The 19,519-nt window shown below is 42.4% G+C and overlaps 1 protein-coding gene across 1 annotated transcript in view; it reads left to right on the top strand.

Moving 5' to 3' along the window:
* The window catches only part of Alg6 (ALG6 alpha-1,3-glucosyltransferase), a 53,697-nt gene extending 34,521 nt beyond the window's left edge, over positions 1 to 19,176 (top strand). The window contains exons 12-15 of the mRNA XM_052716794.1: positions 2,688 to 2,758; positions 5,242 to 5,310; positions 5,411 to 5,609; positions 17,601 to 19,176. Of these exons, the coding sequence (XP_052572754.1) occupies positions 2,688 to 2,758; positions 5,242 to 5,310; positions 5,411 to 5,609; positions 17,601 to 17,798 (537 nt within the window). The 3' untranslated portion in view covers positions 17,799 to 19,176. The remainder of the gene's footprint in view (positions 1 to 2,687; positions 2,759 to 5,241; positions 5,311 to 5,410; positions 5,610 to 17,600) is intronic.
* The last annotated feature ends 343 nt before the right edge of the window (positions 19,177 to 19,519 follow it).

Genomic DNA, 19,519 nt, shown 5'->3' with positions numbered 1-19,519 from the left:
CATGGTGGGTGGTGCCATCCCTGGGCTGCTGGTCCTGGGTTTCATAAGAAGGTGGGCTGAGCAAGCCATGGGGAGCAAGCCAGTAAGCAGCACCTCTCCATGGCCTCTGCATCAGCTCCTGCTTCCAGGATCCTGCCCTGTTTTGAGTTCCTGTTCTGACTTTTTTCAATGATGAACAGCAATGTTGAAGTATAGGCCTGATAAGCCCTTTCCTTCCCAGCGTGCTCTTTGGTCATGGTTTTTCGCCTCAGCAGTAGAAACAAGAGCTAATGCTGCTGAGCCGCCGGCATTGTGCTTGGTCAGGTACAGATCAAGTCTGTTGTGATGGGGAACGTGGAGATCTTGGAGGAGGATTTTAGACTGTTGCTTGGCAAGTGGGATTTCAGCCAGATTTGGGGAGCTAGACAAGGCTTGGAACTTCTGGACAGCAGAAAAGAAACTCAAGGCAGAAGAGAGCTTGAGCTAGGAAAGGACAGAGAGCAGCCTAGGAATGGATGTTAAAATGCATATTTGTGTGTGTGCTTGTGTTTAAGGGTAGGTGAGGAAAAGGTAAAAAATGGGGCAAATTTCAGAAGATGTCAGATGTCTGGTTGAGAGGCTTCTGTATGAGATGTGCAAAGACAGATTTTGGGAAGAGGAGAGAACAGAAACATATTTGGGTTGCTCAAAGAATAAAGGGGTAAGAAAAGTGGCTTGGGCGAAGTGGGGTGAAGGAGACAGACAGTAACTGGTGGATTAGGAAAGACAGAGTTCACGAGAGTCCAGGCTTTATTGGATGTGTACTAGGAAGCCTGCGGTGGGGTTTGAGACGGGCATCATGTGATCTGACACAGCTGTGAAGGTTCCTGTGAGAGGCAGGAGTGCTTCCAGTTCGGTTACTGTACTGGGCCAGGTGACGTGCAGGTTGCTTGCCAACATCGGCAGAGCAGAATGGAGCGAAGTGGATGGCTGATGTGTGTGGGAAGTGTCAGCACATTTACGGAGGGGATGTGTGGGGTGTGTAAGTCAGGAGTTGTGCTTCAGCAGCTAGAAACACACACACAGATCTGAGACACGTACTGAAAACCCCAAGTAGCTGGGTGACTTCACAAAACAGGTACTGTGTCTCATTGGGGCACGCTTTTTAAAAACACTGCAGTAAATTTGTTTGATTTTCAGTTTTAGACTTTGACCTTTTTGTCTTTCATGCTTAACAAATTTACATTTATTTTACTTGTGTGTTTGTGTGCACTTGTGTGCACGTGCCATGGCATGCCTGTGTGAAGCAGAGGACAGCTTATGGAAGTTGGTTCTCTTTTTCCTCTAGGTGGGTTCTGGAGATGGTACTCCTGCCCTTGGGCAGCAAGGGCCTCTACCTACTGATCCATCTTGCTGGCCCTATATGTTTTAAGTAGTTTGCCAGGCCCCAGGGGGCAATGGGGGTTTGACTGTTATATTATTGCCTGTACGTGGTAGTTTTGTTTTTTATTATTATTATTATTATTATTATTATTATTATTTAAGAAAATTTTTTATTCATTTTACATACCAACTGCAGATCCCACCTCATCCCTCCTTCCACTCTCCCCCTCAACTCCCCCCTCACCCTCATCCCTTCCTCCAAAAGGGTAAGGGCTCCTATGGGGAGTCAGCAAAGCCTGGTGTATTCAGTTGAGGCAGGACCAAGCTCCTCCCCGCTGCATCAAGGCTGAGCAAGGTGTCCCACCATAGGTAATGGGCTCCAAAAAGCCAGCTCATGCACCAGGGTTAGATCTTGATCCCACTGCCAGGGGCCCCTCAAACATACCAAGCTACATAACTGTTTCCCATATGCAGAGGGCCTAGTCTGGTCCCATGCAGGTTCCAGGAAGGAGGGATGAGGTGGGATCTGCAGTTGGTATGTAAAATGAGTAAAAAAAAATTCTTTAATAATAATAATAATAATAATAATAATAATAATAATAATAATAAACAAAACTACCATGTACAGGCGATAATATAACAGTCAAACCCCCATTAACCCCTGGAGCCTGGCAGTTTAAAGTTTGTGAGTTAATATGAGCTTGGTTCAATTGTCTCTGTAGATTTCCCCATCATTATCTTTTATTATTTATTATTACTTTTATTGGTTTTTTGAGACAGAGTAGTGCTATGTAGCCCAGGCTGTCCTGGAACTTTCTCTGTAGACCAGGCTAGCTTTGGATTCACAGAGATCCACCTGCCTCTGCCTCCTAAGTGCTAGGATTAAAGACGTGTGCCACCAAGCCTGGCTGGTAGTTTTGTTTATTAGTAGCCGAGTTTCAGAACCATTTTGGATACTTCTATGTAGCCTTTTAATAGTTGCTTTTTAAAAAAAACCTTTATTTAATTATTTTTTGGTGTGAGAGGCTTTACATGTGTCACCACAGGTCAAGAACAGTGTGTGGGAGCCAGTGCTCTCCTTCCACCAGGTGGGTCCTGGGGACTGAACTTGGGTCGTCAGCACCTTATTCCTACTGCACCTTCTCACCAGCCCAATAATTACTATTAGTTTTTAAGTTCTACATGCTTAAAATTGGTTAAGTATTATGCACACTCTGGGTTTAATTTTCCCTTTTGACTAGTAACTACACTATTTAAACTTGGAATGTTTCTATTTACATTTATAGTTCCATTGACACAGTTTTCAAGTTGTTAAATCATGTTTTACCCTCTTCTTCTTCTTTAAGGTTAGCTGTGCCCTATCATTCTTTCTGTTTTCTTTCCAAGTACATGAGAAGTCCATTCTCTTGGTGTCATTGTAAGTAGACAGCTTTGAAGTGTACATCCATTATAATTTTATTATATAGTATTATGTATAACTAAGTTTATAAAAGTGTTAATTTAAATACAAAATAAAGCAACACAATATTTTTGCATATAATTATTTTAGTCATTCTCAGAAAATGCTTTATTTTACTTTATAAAATATATTTTAAACCAACACAGTTGATAAAATTGTTATTGACGTATTCTTATGTCTTCCTGGTCTTCAGATTTTTCTCTACTAATTAAACACATTTCTCCAAGTGGCTTTCCTGTTTCTTCTCTTTGTCTTTTGTAATTTATTCATTTCCACATCTAATGGATAGCCTTATTCTCTACCATTCATCTCCATGAGGTCCTCCATATGTTGTTTCTCTTGTGTTTTGTTTTTTGCTCCCCCCCCCACACACACACACACAATCACAGCCTGTAGACGAAGGTTTCAGACCCTCTTGGCAATCCTTCAACAGATTACTTTTTTTTAAGAGCATTAAAATTTTCCGCTCTTCATAGAAAGAACTGGGTGACAATTGGGCCGTGTTATCCTAATTCTAAAGTAGTATAGGCTTAGAATAATGTGCAATACTTGACTCCTCCCCGGGTCAGTCCCAACTGTCTGCTGCCTTACGCCCCACCCGGTGCTCTCAGTGGGCTTGTAGAAGACACCGGTACAAAATGGCCAGGGAGATGAGGGAAATGCTCGCGCTTTTCTTAGGTGGAGCTCTGGGCTGAAAGCTCTGGGCTGCCTCTGTGGAAGCATCTTGGCATACAAGCTGCTGCACAGGGTCATTGCAGATGGGAGGACATGTCCGCCCCTGAAGCCTGTACCTGGTTAGGGCTCCCCAATTCAAACTACCCGCACAGTAGTCCAGGTCAGGTAAGACCTTGGAAGGGCTTCTAGAAACTTCGGCTTTTTTCTGAGGGAATGGCAAGCCAGGCATGGTTTCTGCAGATGAAGGGGAGAGTGAGGTCCTGAGGACATAGAGGGCTTGCTACTTGATCCACCTTGCAGTTAAGGCCAAGTAGTGTTTCATCGTTATTATTTTCAGAGCAGTGCCTATGTGTAATACAGTTTCATTTGGTTTGGTAGTTGAAAGAGTACATGGGAAGGGGAACTCAGAAAACCTTACTTATTGAATACTTACTATGTTTGTGCTGATAAACCCCTTCTGGTATAGCATATTGAAGCACTGGAAAGTCCTCTAGTGTGATCCCTTAATAGGAAACAGTGGTTTTCAATGCCAAGCTTAAACCTTATATGCTGGTTGCCATGCAGAAAAACATTCCTTTAAGAAAGGGAGTAGATTAGTTCTTTTTCTGTCGCTGTGATAAAACACCATGACCAAGGCAACTTATAGAGGGAAGGGTTTATTTGGGTTTATGGTTCCAGAGGGCTCGAGTCTGTCACCATCATGATGGGAAGAAGGCAGGTGGCTGGAGCAGCAAGATGAGAGCTCACATCTTAACCGTTAGCGCGAAGCAGAGAGCTCAAACTTGAATGGCACATTTAAGCTTCAAAGCCCACCTCCAGTGACATACTTTCTCCAGCAAGGCTACATCTCCTAAGTCTACCCAAGCAGCACAACCAAATAGGGACCAAGTATTCAAATATCTGAGCCTATGGAGGACATTTCTCATGCAAACTACCCTAGGAGGAGAATGTCAAGCCTTTGGAACCTTTTTAAACATAACGGGAGAGAGATTAGTAGTAATGGCAACAGTAAGTCAACAGTGGTCACTCTTAGAAAAGCTTATTTTGTATTGCTAAAAACAAGTACAAGTGATCCTTGCAGAGACATTAATCCTTGGCCCAGGTCACACAGTGAGTGGCAGCCATGGGACTAGGACTCAGGGCTTTAACTGGCTTGCTTCTCCATGAGCGTGGATGCAGTTACACCCAGACAACATCAGTCAAAGACTGTGGGAGAGCACCTAAACACAAGATAAGAAGAGGAGGCTCCACTTAGCAGCGCCCTGTTCAGGCCCTGTGTCCTTGTCCTTTCCATGTGGCCTCCAACTGTTTAGTTTTCATCTTTGTCTTTAGTTTACTAGTTTTAACCTGTCCCTTCTGTAATTCACCTGTTGTCCTTTCTTCATTGATGTGGCAATCCTGTTTTTCATGACTTTAGTTTGTGACCTGTAACATAGAAGAAGTTTGAAAACAATGGCCTTGGGATTCACTTTGTATTTGCAAAATGACTGAAATGCAGAGGCTTCTTTCTCTGGTCCTTTCCTTAAGGGACTGTTCCGTGGCCACAGAGGAGTGTTTGATAGTGACCTAGTCAAGTGGCTGTTGTCTGGTTTTGAGAAGGTGACACTTTCTGAGTAGTCACATGGAGAACTTTTTTTTCTTTTAAACTAACCTTGGAAATCAGACATGTAGAGTATATTTAGTTGTTTACAGGCTAGAGATAAAAATTATATTCTGAAAAAAAATTACATTCTGTAATATTAAAATTGTTTTTCTTGTCATTTTAGACCAGTTTGCTTAGTTTTAAATGAAATTCCTTTCATGTCGACTTGGTTTTTACTAGTGTCGACATTTAGGTGAGTCAAACCAATTTCCATATAACGTCTCCAGCACGATTCTTACAGACTCACATTACAGTTGAACTTGCTGCCTTTGATCCCCCATTTTCCCTTACAGCATGCTGCCTCTTCTATTGAAGGATGAGCTCCTATTGCCCGCAGTTGTGACAACGGTGGCGTTTTTAGCGGCTTGTGCCACTTTCTTTCCGGTGTTTGAGAGTACTTCTGAAGAAGAACTTCAGTTGAAGTCCTTCGCAGTTTCTGTGAGGAGGTGGCTCCCGGGCTTCACGTTCCTTCCCAGAATGATCCAGTATCTGGTAAGCTCGGCAGCTCGTTTTTAACTTTATTTTGTGCCTGTGTGTCCTCACGCCTCACAGCACATGTAGAGGCCAGAGGGTAACTTCTGGGAGTTGGTCATTTCCTTCTACCATGTGGGTTTCAGGGATTGAACTCAGGTTGTCAGGCCTGGTGGCAAGTGCCTTTACCTGCTGGGTATCTCACTGGCACGGTGCAGCTTTTAAGAAGTATATTTTCTAGCATGTTACTATTTTTTTCAAGTTACTGAATTTTTGTTGTTGAGACAGGGTCACACTCATTATGTAGCCCAGGCTAGCCCGGACCTCACAGTAGCACATGCAGGATTTGAACTTTGCTCCTCCTGCCTTAGCCTCTTGAGTATTAGGATCATAGATATCTGGCTTGAAATGCCTTTTGTAGATTTTTGAGGTGGTGTTCTATAATCCACCACTTAACAGCTGTGTATAACTGTCACTATCATCTAATTTTAGATTATTTTTATCACTCTCCTCAAAGAAAGTCTCCACTCAGTAGCAGTCATTTATCACGACACTATCATTGCTAACCCAGCCTTGGGCAGCCACTAATCTGCTTTTTGTCTCCAAACTTGCCTTTTCTGAATATTGCCTATTAAGGGAATGACTTCGTCAGTGCAGGCTGCTTAATAAGGTACACAGAACTGCACTTCCTCCCAGTTCTGGGCCTGGAGGCCCTGACAGCAGGGTTGGTTTCCAGTGAGTCTGCTGGTTCTGACATAGCTATATTGCTTCTCCTCATGTGGCCTCTTGTCTGGTATCTTCCTTATTATGAAGATATATAATGGATTATAGTAGTCATAATTGCCTTTCTAAAAGCCAGTGTCCAAATACTGTCACATTGAGGGGTTCAGGCTTCAACATGTGACTTTTCGGTTTTACATGTATTGATGTGCATGTGTGTGTGCCTGTACTGTGGCACATGTGCAGAGCTCAGAGGGTAACTTGGAAGTCAGTTCACTCCTTTCACCATGTAGGATTCGGGTTAGACCTGGGTTGTCAGCTTTGACAGAACATTTGTACCTGCTGAGTCATCTCGCTGGCCCTCCATGAATTTTGAGGTAGGACATAGTTGAATCCATGACATGGAATCATAAAATATGGTCTTCATGACTGGTTTCTTTCATGGCAGAGTCATTCATGCTGTAGTGTATTATCAGCACGTAGATTTCTTTTGATTGACAAATTATATTCCATTAATATGTTCCACATTTTTTTTAACCCATCGGTTAACAGACATTAGGTTGATTTTGGTATTGTGAGTAATACTGTTAGGAATATCTGTGTATAAAATATGGAATCCCCTGCTTTCATCCCCTGGAAAGTATACCTTGGAGTAGAGTTGCTGGACACCATAGTAATTCAATGCCTGATATTTTAGAAATTGCATATTTTCCAAAGTCAAGCGTGATTGTGAATTGTCGTGAACCTGGGAGGAAGGTTCTAGCGCCCATGTCTTTGACAGTATTGTTGCTGCCTCTTTAACCACAGCTATCCTATTAGCTGGGAAGTGGTGCCATTTCATTTCAGTTTGCAGTTTTCTAATGAAAAATGTTGAATATCTTTTCATTTCTTTACTGGCCAATTATCTATCTTTTTTGGGGGAAAATTACTCAAATCTTTGTTCTTCCTATCTCCCCATCAGCTGGTAATAAAATTTGCACATTCTAGGTAACCTCTCAATGATGGCTATCGCTTCAGCCACCTCTGCCTATTTTTAATTCAGTTGTGTATTTTATTTTTGAGTCGCACAAGTCTTTTATACATTATTTAAAATATATAATTTTGATTGGGTGGGAGACACGGCTCAGTAGTTAAGAGTGCACACCGCTATTGCAGAGGGCCTGAGCTCAATGATGCACACATGTGAGAAAAATATTTGCTAGTCTGGTTTATTTCTCCTTTCCTGTAAATGTCATGGTTTGCTCTTTGTATCTGTCTTTCTGTCTGTCTGTCTTCTTTTTCTTTTGTGGTTGAATAAAAATGGTCTATATGTACCATGTTTTCTCTATTAATCTGTTGGCCTACATCTAGGCTGGTTCCATTTCTTTGCTATTGTGAACAGTACAACAATAAGCATGAATGTACAGTTATCTGTCATGTGTTGTCTTGCAGTCCTTTGGGGATATCTTCAGGAGTGTAACAGCTAGATTATATAGTAGGTTGTAGGTTTTCATTGTTGATCCTGCACACTCTGTTCTACATGGCTGCTCTGCGTTACATTGCCATCAGCAGAGTAAGTGTTCCACATTCGTTCCCCATAGCCTTACCAACAGGTTGTTCTTTACTTTCTCTAGGACGGTCGTTCTGACTAGGGCAAGATGGCAATCACAAAGGAGTTTTAATTTGCATTAACCTGATGGCTAAGGATGTTGAATACTTTTGAAAGTATTTATTAGCCATTTGTATTTCTTTTGAGATCTGTCTATTTGGTTCACTCATTGGGTGATTTATTTTTATGATGTTTTATGTTTATAGTTCTTTATGTGAATCTCCTTTCTGGCAGATTCCTCCACTCCCCACCTCTAGACTGTCTTTTCACAGTGGTGAAACAATTGGTGATTGTTTCCTTGCTATACAGTTTTTTTTTTTTTGTAATTTTTTTTTTTTTTTGTTGTTGTTGTTTTGTTTTGTTTTTTGAGACAAGGTTTCTCTGTGTTAACAGCCTTGCTGTCCTGGAACTCACTTTGTAGACCAGGCTGACCTTGAACTCAGTGCTGGGACTAAAGGCAGGCGCCACCATCACCCAGCTGCTGTACAGTTTTTTAAGTTCCACGTTACCTCGTTAGCATTTTTCCTGCTAGTGGGTCATTTTCAGGAAGCCTGTCTGCATCTCAGTGCAGGATTTGCCTCCAGCACTTTCAAAGTTGCAGGTCTTCGATCCGTTTTGAATTGAATTTTGTGCAGGGTAAGTTATGGATATAATTTCATTCTTCTACATGTGTATATCCAGGTCTCCAAAACCATTTTTAAAGAGACTGTTCTCAACGTTGGCTTTTGACAACTTTGCTAAAGATGAGTTGGCTATAGATATTGGGTTTATTTCTAGGTCCTCTTTCTATTAGTCTACTTGCTTATTTTTGTGCATTTATATGAAGTTTAGGAATTTTTCCACTAGTTCTTTGAAGAATGCCATTGGAATTTTAATGGAGAGTTAATGCTGGATATATAGGTTGCTTTAAATAATATAACTAATTTTACAATATTATTTTTTGATAGGCAATTTGTTTTGTTTTGAGACAAAGTCTCATGTAGCCCAAGATGGCCTTGAACTCACTGTGTATGTGAAACTGGCTTTGAGCCTCCTGCCTCTCTCCCGAGTGTTCGAATCACAGGCTCATGCCACCATGCCTGGCATTTAGACTGCATTCTTTTTTGATCACATTTTTCCCTTCCCACAAATCCTCCGTACCCACCCAAATTTATGTTTTCTCATTCTTTAAAACAAACACAAAACAACCCCCTTCATACACGGAACAAAAAAGCAAAAGATCAACAAGACGTAAAATACCCAAACAAAGCAGAATGAGACAAAAAGTTTACAAAAAAAACAAAACAAAACAAACAAACGAAACAAAACAAAACCAAAAAAACAAAGAATTGAGTTTGTTTTGTGTTGGCCAACTACTGTTGGGCATAGGGTCTTCCCTGAGGTGTGGTTAATATACTCAGTGAGACTCCATTAGAAAAAACTGATTTTTCCATTGCCAGTGGAATCACTTGCTGATAGCTTTTTGGTTAGGGGAGGGAACCCTTGTCTACTTCCTCTTATTACTGGGACTTGTCTGGTTTGAACCTGTGTGGGACCCTGTGCATGCTGCCACAGTCTCTGGGATTTCATATGTGCATCAGTCCTGTTTGCCTAGAAGACACTGTTTTCTTGGAGTCATCCATAACCTTTGGCTCTTACAATCTTTCTGCCTTCTTCACCTCTTAGATCCTTGAGCCTTGAAGGGGTGGGGAATGGAGGCTTTGAAGACATCCTGTTTAGGACTGAGTTCCCAAGGTCTCCTATTCTCTGCACACTGTCCAGTTGTGAGTTTTTGTGTTAGCTCCTGTCTACTGCAAGAAGCAGCTTCTCTGATGAGGGCTGAGCGAGGCATTGATCTCTGGGTAGAGTATCATTAGGAGTCATTGTATGGCTCTGTTCCTTTAGCAGAATGAGAGAGTATTCGGTTTTCCTCGAGGCTCATGACCTGTCTGGTCTCAGGATCTTGGTCGCTGTAGCAGTGTGAGGTGTGGGCTCCATTTCATGGAGTTGGCCTAAATCCAACCAGAGAGTGGTGATTATGCCATCACATTCATGCCACTGTTGCCCCAGTAGATCCTGCAGGCAGGTAGATCACTGTTGTGATATATATATATATATCTGTATATAGCTAGGAGATATTGATGACTACCTTTCTCCTGATCGTGTGCAGAGCACCTTACAGTATTCGACAGCATTCTTAAATGCACAGCTCAGTGAGTGTCTTGAGAGTTTTGCACTGTTGGTAATGACCATGAAGGAGAAGGTTGAAGCAGAAATTAAGAGGTGAATAAGAAAGACAAAAATAGATTAATTTGCTTATTCGGGGTTTAAGTGGAGAGCACGGTGTAAAATTTATTTTTGTTAGCACATGCCTGAATGCTTGGATGTATGTAGAACTGCAGCCTCTTGTGACAGCCACAGGGTGGTCACAGGTGGTCTTAAGGTGAGGAGTATCCTAGCCTCCTCAATTTATTCAGCTCATTGAGTGCTTACTATGTGCTAACCACTTTTTTGGAGGTTGAAAATATAACAGTGGGGAAAAATGAAAACAACCCTCCTATCACAGTTGTAGTCAGGGGAATCAAAGATGCTAGCATGTCGGAAACACACATCACAGGGTATTAGAGGTTTGGAGAAAAAGAAAGCAAGGGAACAAGGACAACGGCAGTTTTCAAGTAGCAGGGTCCTTTAAAGGACTGCACCTAACTGTGCAGATAGTTGAGTATGGCTTGTCCCAGGTGGGAGGAATCAAAGTATGGTATCATGGAAGCATGGTGTCATAGAAAGTATGGTGCCACAGAAGTACGGTGCCATGGAAGTACGGTGTCATGGAAGCATGGTGTCATGGAAGCATGGTGTCATGGAAGTACGGTGTCATGGAAGCATGGTGTCATGGAAGTATGGTGTCATAGAAAGTATGGTGCCACAGAAGTACGGTGCCAAGGAAGTACGGTGCCATGGAAGTACGGTGTCATGAAAGTACGGTGTCATGGAAGCATGGTGTCATGGAAGTACGGTGTCATGGAAGCATGGTGTCATGGAAGTATGGTGTCATGGTAGCTGAAATGAAGGAACGATTTCATGGTGATGGGTGTACTGTGTTACTTCTATACTGTTTACTGAGAGGATGGATAAGGGAATAAGAATATACCCAGGATGGAGAGATGAACACAGCTGTTACATGCAGCAGTAAAGCAAAAGCCCAGGGGACACAATTCACCAGTGATGGAAGAATTGAACACGGTGTCTACAGGTACTTTCTGAAGCTTTGCTATAATTATTAGTATAAAGTAGAGCAAGAGCTGCAAGAATCAGATTTTTGTCTAAAGTGGGAGAAATTTCAGCATCCTTTAGTGTGTGTGAGTGTCTCTGTGTGGCTATGTACATGTGAGTGCAGTGCCTGCAGAGGTCAGAAGAGGGCATTGGTTCCCCTGAGCTGGAGTTACAGGAGGTTGTGAGCTGCTGCCTGGCATTGGTGCTGGTAATCTAACTCCTGTCCTCGGCAAGAGCAGTATGTGCTCTTAACCGCTGAACCATCTCTCCAGCCTCAAAGCTTAACTTTTCAAGTTAACTAGTTTAAGATCATGGTATTTCAACTATTTTGAATATTTTCAAATACTTAAAATTATTTCTTAAATTTAAAGTTTTGTGATTTCATTTCAGAAAATTTCACACCCACCCCTCTACTCAGGGACCTTCCCTTGAGAGAATACTTAACACCTAGCAGGTCCTGCCCTGCTCGCTCTCCCTCTGGGATGGCCAGAGCCTTACTCTCCACTTGGCTCTCAGCAGTGCTGTCCTGATGGCATCACGGAGGAGGAATCCATTATGTTTTGCCTCCTCCAGGAAAGTCACCATTGGTTTACCTGCTTTTTCCATTTACTTACCCAGCTTTTGTGTATCTGCTGTGCTAGGGGTAAAGTGAGTGCAGTCTGGTTAATCTACAACTTAAAGGGAGCTCACTTGAGCTAAGCTACCCATATACTAGCTACTAGTCACATGGGGAGACTTAAACTTACTGAAATTAAATGAAAACGTGGTTCCTCAGCCATATGAGCGCCATTTCAGATGCCCAGTAGCCACACATGCTAATAGCTCCTGGACTGGAGAGTGCAGAAGGACATCCTTGTAGAAAAGTTGTATTTACAGCATGCTGGTCTAGAGAAGCCGACTACTACATGGTTACCATAAATGTATTTTTACTACTGATTTTGATGTTCAGTCAAATAAGACTTTGCGATTTTAGTTAATGTGCCTCTAATCCCTCAAGAGAACCACGTTTTGTCACTGTGCTTTACCACAGCATTAGCTCATTGAAAGTATTCAGTGACTATAATTTTCCCTTGACCATGGGAAAGTTTTCAGACAGGTTCTCCTGGTTAGCTTAGAATTTTATATTCTACTGGAACTGGGTAAAGGAATACTACCTATTACCCTAAGTAGTGAGATTAGGTATTCCTAGTTAGGGCATTTTTCTTCAGTGCCTGTGTGGAATGAAGTGTGGTCGGTAGAGGTTCTGATCCTTGGCCAAGACCATGGCTTCAGGAAAGGAAAACCCAGGGTCCTGGTAGCCAGCCTCTTTCCCAAAGATTTTCTGAGTCTTTTGGGGGCTGCGCCTCCTCAGACAGCAGCAGTTACTGGTGTTGCCTTGGTTGGTGTCCACACAGGAGACACCCTTACACTTGCATAGCTTTTCCTCCTGTGACACTTCCAGTATTGGAGAAAATCATACTTGCCAGAAAGCTATCACATGACGTTGCCAGATCTCTGACTTTCTTGAGGAAAACGATTCAGTCCTGATGCCCTGTAGGAAGCTCAAGGGCAGAACCAGAACGCAGGGAGAGCAGAAGGCAGGCAGGCAGGCACTCCATGCCTGTTGATAGAGCAACCTGCAGTAAGGAGGGCGATCTGCTGTGGTGCCCTGTGTACTTGTGGCATCACAGGGAACCAGCTGCAAACAGGACCACTTGTTCTCCAGTCAGATGGGACTCCATGAAGGTTTCCTAAGAGAAAAGAATGCACCGAACAGGAGACCGTGAATGCCGTGCTGCGTTTCACAGTGCACTCCATGCAGAAAACCCAAGCAGGACGGGCAGGAGCCAGGACAGGAGCAGCTTGCTGCTGTAGGTGGTGGCACTGGAACAGCTCTTTGGGCTGACATCAGAGCTTTGTCAGAATGGGTGATTGGCACCATGGAAACCAGAAACCTATCTGATACCCACTCAGAATTTTCCTAAATAGGTTTTTACTTCAATATTTGCTATTCTTTGTTCAGCTTTAGTCAAAACTCTTTGTTGTAATAGCAAAAGCTTCCATTCCGAATTCATTACCTTCATTATGTCCAATGAGCAGTGGTAAAGTGACCCATACACATGGTCTGATGTCGAGAATTCTGCAGACCAAAGTTTCTTTCTCAAGAGAAATAATTATTTTTTTCAGAAAATCCTTCTCTAGGGGTATTACACGATGGAGTCGGGGGGGGGGGGGGGATGAGAAAGGGGCAGGAGCTGCTTTAAGTGCCATTGTTACTTTGATAATCTTTGCACCCAAAACTGAGTTGTGTGACTGTAATGATGGATTTTTTTTTTTTTTTGGCCAAAGCACTAACTTGGAAATATATAGAAAGTATACCTCAAAACAGTATTGTCTTCAAAGTGCATACTTCAGGGATTTATTTCTGTATTTTAATGCTATATGTACTAACAAACTATTGAATCCTTGAAATTATACAACCCACTGAGGAAAATTGTGTCATCAGCATTTTTTTTTTTTTTTTAAAGCTACGGGCTGGTTTTGTGTGTCAACTTGATACAAGCCACAGTCATTAGAGGAAGGAGCTTCAGTTTAGGAAATGCCTCCATGAGATCCAGCTGTAGGGTATTTCTCAATCAGTGATCAACTGGGGAGGGCCCAGCCCATGGTGGGTGCTGCCATCCCTGAGCTTGTGGTCCTGGGTTCTCTAAGAAAACAGGCTGAGCAAGCCAGGGGAAGCAAGCCAGTCCATAGCACCCCTCCATGGCCTCTGCATCAGCTCCTGCCTCCAGGATCCTGCCCTGTGTGAGTTCCTGTTCTGACTTCCTTCAGTGATGAACAGCAATATGGAAGTGTAAGCCAAATAAACCCTTTCCTCCCCAGTTTGCTTTTTGGTCATGGTGTTTCATTGCAGCAATAGAAATCCTAACTTTAAAAAATATTTTTTATTTTTTAAATAATATAATTACCTAATTTCCTCCTTACCTTTCTTCCCTCCAGACCCTACCATATACCCCTCCTTGGTGTCTTTCAAATTCATGACCTCTTTTTTTTTTTCATGAATTGTTGTTACATACACATGCGTATACATATATACTACTAAACACAAACTGTTTAGTCTATATAATGTTACTTGTCAGTTTTCAGGGACCATTTGATATTGGAAAAGCAGTAGGTCTGCTTTTCCCTGGGGAAGATTATTTCTCCTACTCAATGTTTAACTGCCTATAGTTCTTTGTGTAGGGTTGAGACCTTGTGGGCTTTCCCCAACCACAGTAGCATGCATGTCCGTTGCTGTGATCTTTGTTCAGCTCCTGTGTAGGCAACCATGTTGGTGGGACTATGGATATAGCTTCTGACATTCCTAGGGAACATGGTCTGAACAGCAGACTGACCAACCCTCTGGCTCTTACAGTCTTTGCACCCCTTTTGTGATGATCCCTGAGCCTTAAATGTGGGCGTTATTTTATAGATTTAGCCATTAGGTCTGGACTCTACACCTAAGCATGATTGGTTGTGGTTTTCTGTAACAATCTCCTTCTGCTTCAAAGAGAAGTTTTTTTGATGAGGAGTGAGGATTACACTTACCTGTGGGTTTAAGGATATTTAGAATGTAGTTAGGGGTTATGCTAGTTTACTCAAGTGGTAGTTGTAGGTTCTCATCCAAGATCTGTGATGTCACTAGCCCTGAGTCGTTGGCTACATTTCCAGTACCAGGCATGGTATCTTTCTTGTTGAGAGGGTCTTAAGTACAGTTTGAGAGCTGTTGGTGACCACCAAGGTGTGTGTGCCACTACAGCACCCTTAGGCTTATAGTGCCATGTTACCACTGTTGTGGTTCACAGGTGTCATATGTGGGTAGGACTGTTGGTTGCTTTCCTTCTTTGCAAACTTGCATGATGCCTTCTGAAACCATGAGAACTAGTCCTTAGAGAGGAGGCTTTCAAATCAGTTCCAGCCCAGGGGCCTCTGGGCAATGCATCCGAAGTGCATGGTCTCTTCAGCAATAGAGCCTTACTATCCACCTCTGAGGGGCAGTCAGGGTTAATAACCATAACATGTAATGTTTGGGGAGTCTCTTGGATAACCCTGCACTAACTCAAAAGAGGTGCTTCTCAGGCCTAGTGTTTTGGTTTTTGTTAGATGGTCTTTGGCTTTTGGGGGCAGCATGACCAGCCCAGATGGGAAAACTTCATTTAAATTATATAGTAGTATTTCATAGTGTATGTATACCAAATTTTCATTATCCATTCGTTGGTTGTTGAGGGGAAAGCTGCCTTTGGAATTGCCTTAGTTAGGGTTTACTATTGCTGTGAAGAGACCCCATGACCATGGCAACTCTCATAAAGAAAACATTTAATTGAGTGTGGCTCGCTTACAGTTTCAGAGGTTCCGTCCATTGTGATCATGAAGGGGAACATGGCAGTGTACAGGCAGATGTGGTGCCTGTTGAGAGTACTACATCTTGCAGGCAACAGGAAGCTGACTGCTTGTCACACTAAGTGACACTTGAGAAAAAAAAGCCCACCCCCACAGTAACACACTTCCTCCAACAAGGCCACACCTCCTAATAGTGCCACTCCTTTTGGGGGCCATTTTCTTTCAAACCACTCCAGGATTTTTTTCTAATAGTGTAAATAAATACACCTCCCCTAAAATCAATTTTTAAAGAGGACTTATTAACTTCTAAAATTATGCTTATAAATATGTGTAATTAGTTAATGTAATTAATGTGTAATTAATTACATAGCTATTCAGATGTTTGGGAGTAAGGAATTAAGCAGCTCACCATATAGATAAGACAAGGACAAAGCCATACTGTTGAAAGATGAAGTTTTTGGTGTTATGTTGCATTTGGGACAGTAAAAGTCTGTAACTCTAGAATGCCCCCTATACTAGTTCTGAACTGATTAGTCTAAATTAAGTCTAAGCAGGCTGACATCAAGTGAATTTAGTGTGAGGCTGTGATGGACAAAACTGTGAAGGATAGACTGTGTGTACTGCCTCCAGCAGCCTTTGCCTAATACTGTGTGAGATACTAAGTAGCCTATAGAATGGTGTTTTTGTGGTTACTGAAACTTGTGTATTGGGCTGGGGAGAAGGTTCAGAGGGTAAAGTGCTTGCTGTAAAAGCTGAGGACTGGAGTTCAGATCCTTAGAACTTCTAAAAGCTAGGTGAGCATAGCAGGGTGTGGAGATAAGGAATTCCCGGAGGAAGTTGGCTGGCCAGGCTAACTGAACTGGTGAGCTTGAAGATCTGCAAGAGATACAAGGTAGAGAGTGACAGAAGACACCTGACGTCAGCCTTGGGCGCCCTAACACGCATGCACACACTGTGTACCCACACAGGTGCACATATGTGTACATAAACATTATCCATTACATATTGCATTAAAAAGACAGGTTCTGAGCCTCCAAGATGGCTTAGCAGGTACAGACACTTGCCATCAAACCTGACAATCTGAGTTTGACTGCCAGGACCCATATGTTGGAAGGAAAAACTGGCTGGCAAGCTACCCCCTGACTTACACACACACACAGTGGCCTGAGTGCACTCCCTCCGCTTTCCCCCCAAAACACCGTAACAAACAAAGACAAAGGTTGAAAGTTTAGCTTCATATGGGAACCCTCTGGAGAGCTTTATCAACAGGTATTTATATTTAAGGCTTATCCTTAAATTTCTAGTTTGCTTGGGGTGTGGCCTATGCATGGAGGTTTTTAACAGTCTGTCTGTCAGATAATTCCAACATAAAGCCAAAGCTGGGATCCACTTGTAGGACAGATTGGACAGCCTTAAGCTCTCACCTGCAGTTCTGCTAATATAACAGCTACAAATCAATGTTACCAGCTGTCTAAGTCTGTTGCTGGGATAAAGACCGTGACTGCTGGTTGTGGTCGTACACGCCAGTAGGATTTGCTGAAGGAGGTGGAGGATCATGAGTTCGTGGCCAGCCGGGGCTGCACATTTTGCCCCAGTGGTGGTGACACATCGGAAGGCAGAGGCAGGTGAATCTCTGAGTTCAAGGCTAGCCTGGTCTACAGAGTGAGTGCCAGGACAGTCAGGACTACACAGAGGAACCCTGTCTCCGAAAGAGAAAAGACCATCAAACGCATCTCGGGAGGAAAGGCTTCTTTGGCTTACACACCTGGTTACAGTGCTCTGCGAGAATGTGAGGAAGGGACTGAAGTGGAGGCTGTGGAGAAATGCTGCTCACTGGCTTGCTCTTCTTACCCATCCTGGGACCACCTGCCCAGGGTGACACCACCCCAGTGTGCTGGAACCTCCCACATCAGTCATTAATCAAGAAAACACACTGTAGACTTGCCCACAGGCCAGCTGATGGGAGCATTTTCTCGGGTGAGGTTCCCTTTACCCAGATGACTCCAGCTTGTGTCAGGTTGACAAGAAATGCAGCCAGCACACTGGCCCGGCCTTCTCTACCATTCAGTAATAGTCTTTCTTTTCTCTTACAGTTTCTGTCTTCACTCGTCACCATGGTCCTTCTGACGATTTTGAGTGTCACAGTGAACCCTCCCCAGAAATTACCAGACTTGTTTTCTGTACTGGTGTGTTTTGTGTCCTGTATAAACTTCATATTCTTCTTGGTATACTTTAACATTGTAATCATGTGGGATTCCAAAAATGGAAGAAATCGTAAGAAAATCAACTAGCTATTTTCCCAATCAAATGCAATCTTTTTTTATGTATAAGTGAGTGTGCATCTTTAGAATCATGGCGTCATAGGAAAAGAAATGGTCACTGCCTATTGTTAACCTACACAAACTGTATATGGGACCAAAGCACTCGTTTTTTAAGTATTTTTTGGTAAAGCATATTGTAATTTTGGTAATAATCACAGATATTTAAATGATAAAATAAGAGAAAAAAATGTCCCAGCTGGTTGTAGTAGCTCACATCTTCAGTCCTAGTACCAGGAGGTAGAGGCAGGTGGACCTTGGTTCAGGGTCATCCTTGGTTACATAGAAAGTTTGAGGCTAGCTTGGGCTACATGATACTCCTGTCTCAACAAAAAAGGGAGAGAAAAAAATGTTCTTATTGCCAATATTTAATAATGAAATACGCTCTGTAAATTATGATCTTTTAAAAACTGAAACTATAGTGAGTTTATTGGAAGAATTAAGCTTCTGTCTTATTTGAGCTTTAGCATATGAGTAATAAGCATCTCATTTAAAGTTGTATCTCAGGGAATTAACTTTTTTTAATTACTGAAATTGAAACTGAATACGTATCATTGCATATGCAAAATTGGATGCTAATAAATTAAATGGTATTTTTGTTTCCAAGAATATAGAATCACTTGATTCCATTTTTAAAAGAACTATTGACTATAAATCTAAGAAGTTTGAAGCCTTTTTGGTTACTCATGGTCATTAGTTCTACATTTCTAGTCATTCTAAATTAAACTATTTTATCAAGATTCCATCTCCTTTCCGTTACCTTGTTTCAGGTCTCCACTGAAACAGTGTTTACTCAGGCCACGCCTCCCGTCCGCTTGGTCCATAGCTATGGTTATCCCTTCCCTGTGCTCACTGTACTGGTCTCAACTGGTAAAAATCATGTAGTATGTTTTTCTTTCTCATGGAAAGCTCTTTCTTTTAGTCTCTGATAAAAATTAAAGTCACCTTACGGTAGCACGAATTGTTATAAGGTCTTGTTAAATAAGAAACAAACCTTGGAGCCAGGTATTGTGGTGAATGCTGGAAGATCAGAGAAGCAGAACAAGCCACAGCCACCTCACCTTGCCAATTCCTCAGCTGATCCTGTTTCCTCAGACTGGAAGCTTCTGAGTCCTCATCCAAATGGATCTCAGCTGAACTGCTTCTCAAAAGCCTGAAAGCTTGCCCTGCTCTAGTTCCTGGTCCTCAAGCCTTATATACCTTTCTGCCATCACTTCCTGGGATTAAAGGTTCTTGTTACCACACCTGGCTGTTTCCAGTGTGGCCCTGAACTCACAGAGATCCAGAAGGATTTCTGCCTCTGGAATGCTAGGATTAAAGGCATGTGTGCCATCATTTTCTGGCCTCTTTATCTAGTGGCTGTTCTGTTCTCTGACCCCAGATAAGTTTATTAGGGTGCACAATATTTTGGGGAATACAATACCACCACACCTTACCACTAGCCTATTTTGTGTATATTTCTTTCATGATATAGTTATGAAAGAATTAAGTCGTTAATGGCATATTCTAAAGTAGTAGAAAGAATTGGTTCTGGACATGAATAGGCTGATGCAAGGAAATGTGTTTTTCTCAGTCTGATAAAGGAAGTGGGCCTAGACACAGTAAATGTGTGTGAGGATTGAAAGGGCAAGATCAGCACAGAGAAGCAGCCTTGGTCACTGTCCAGTCAGCAAGGACATCACTGTCCATGGCCA

This window comes from Peromyscus californicus, unplaced genomic scaffold (assembly GCF_007827085.1).
Source record: "Peromyscus californicus insignis strain IS unplaced genomic scaffold, ASM782708v3 Scaffold_5__1_contigs__length_169319896, whole genome shotgun sequence".
Taxonomy (NCBI): domain Eukaryota; kingdom Metazoa; phylum Chordata; class Mammalia; order Rodentia; family Cricetidae; genus Peromyscus; species Peromyscus californicus.
Note: the sequence above shows the minus strand (reverse complement) of the source record. Positions and strands in the feature narration are given on the sequence as shown.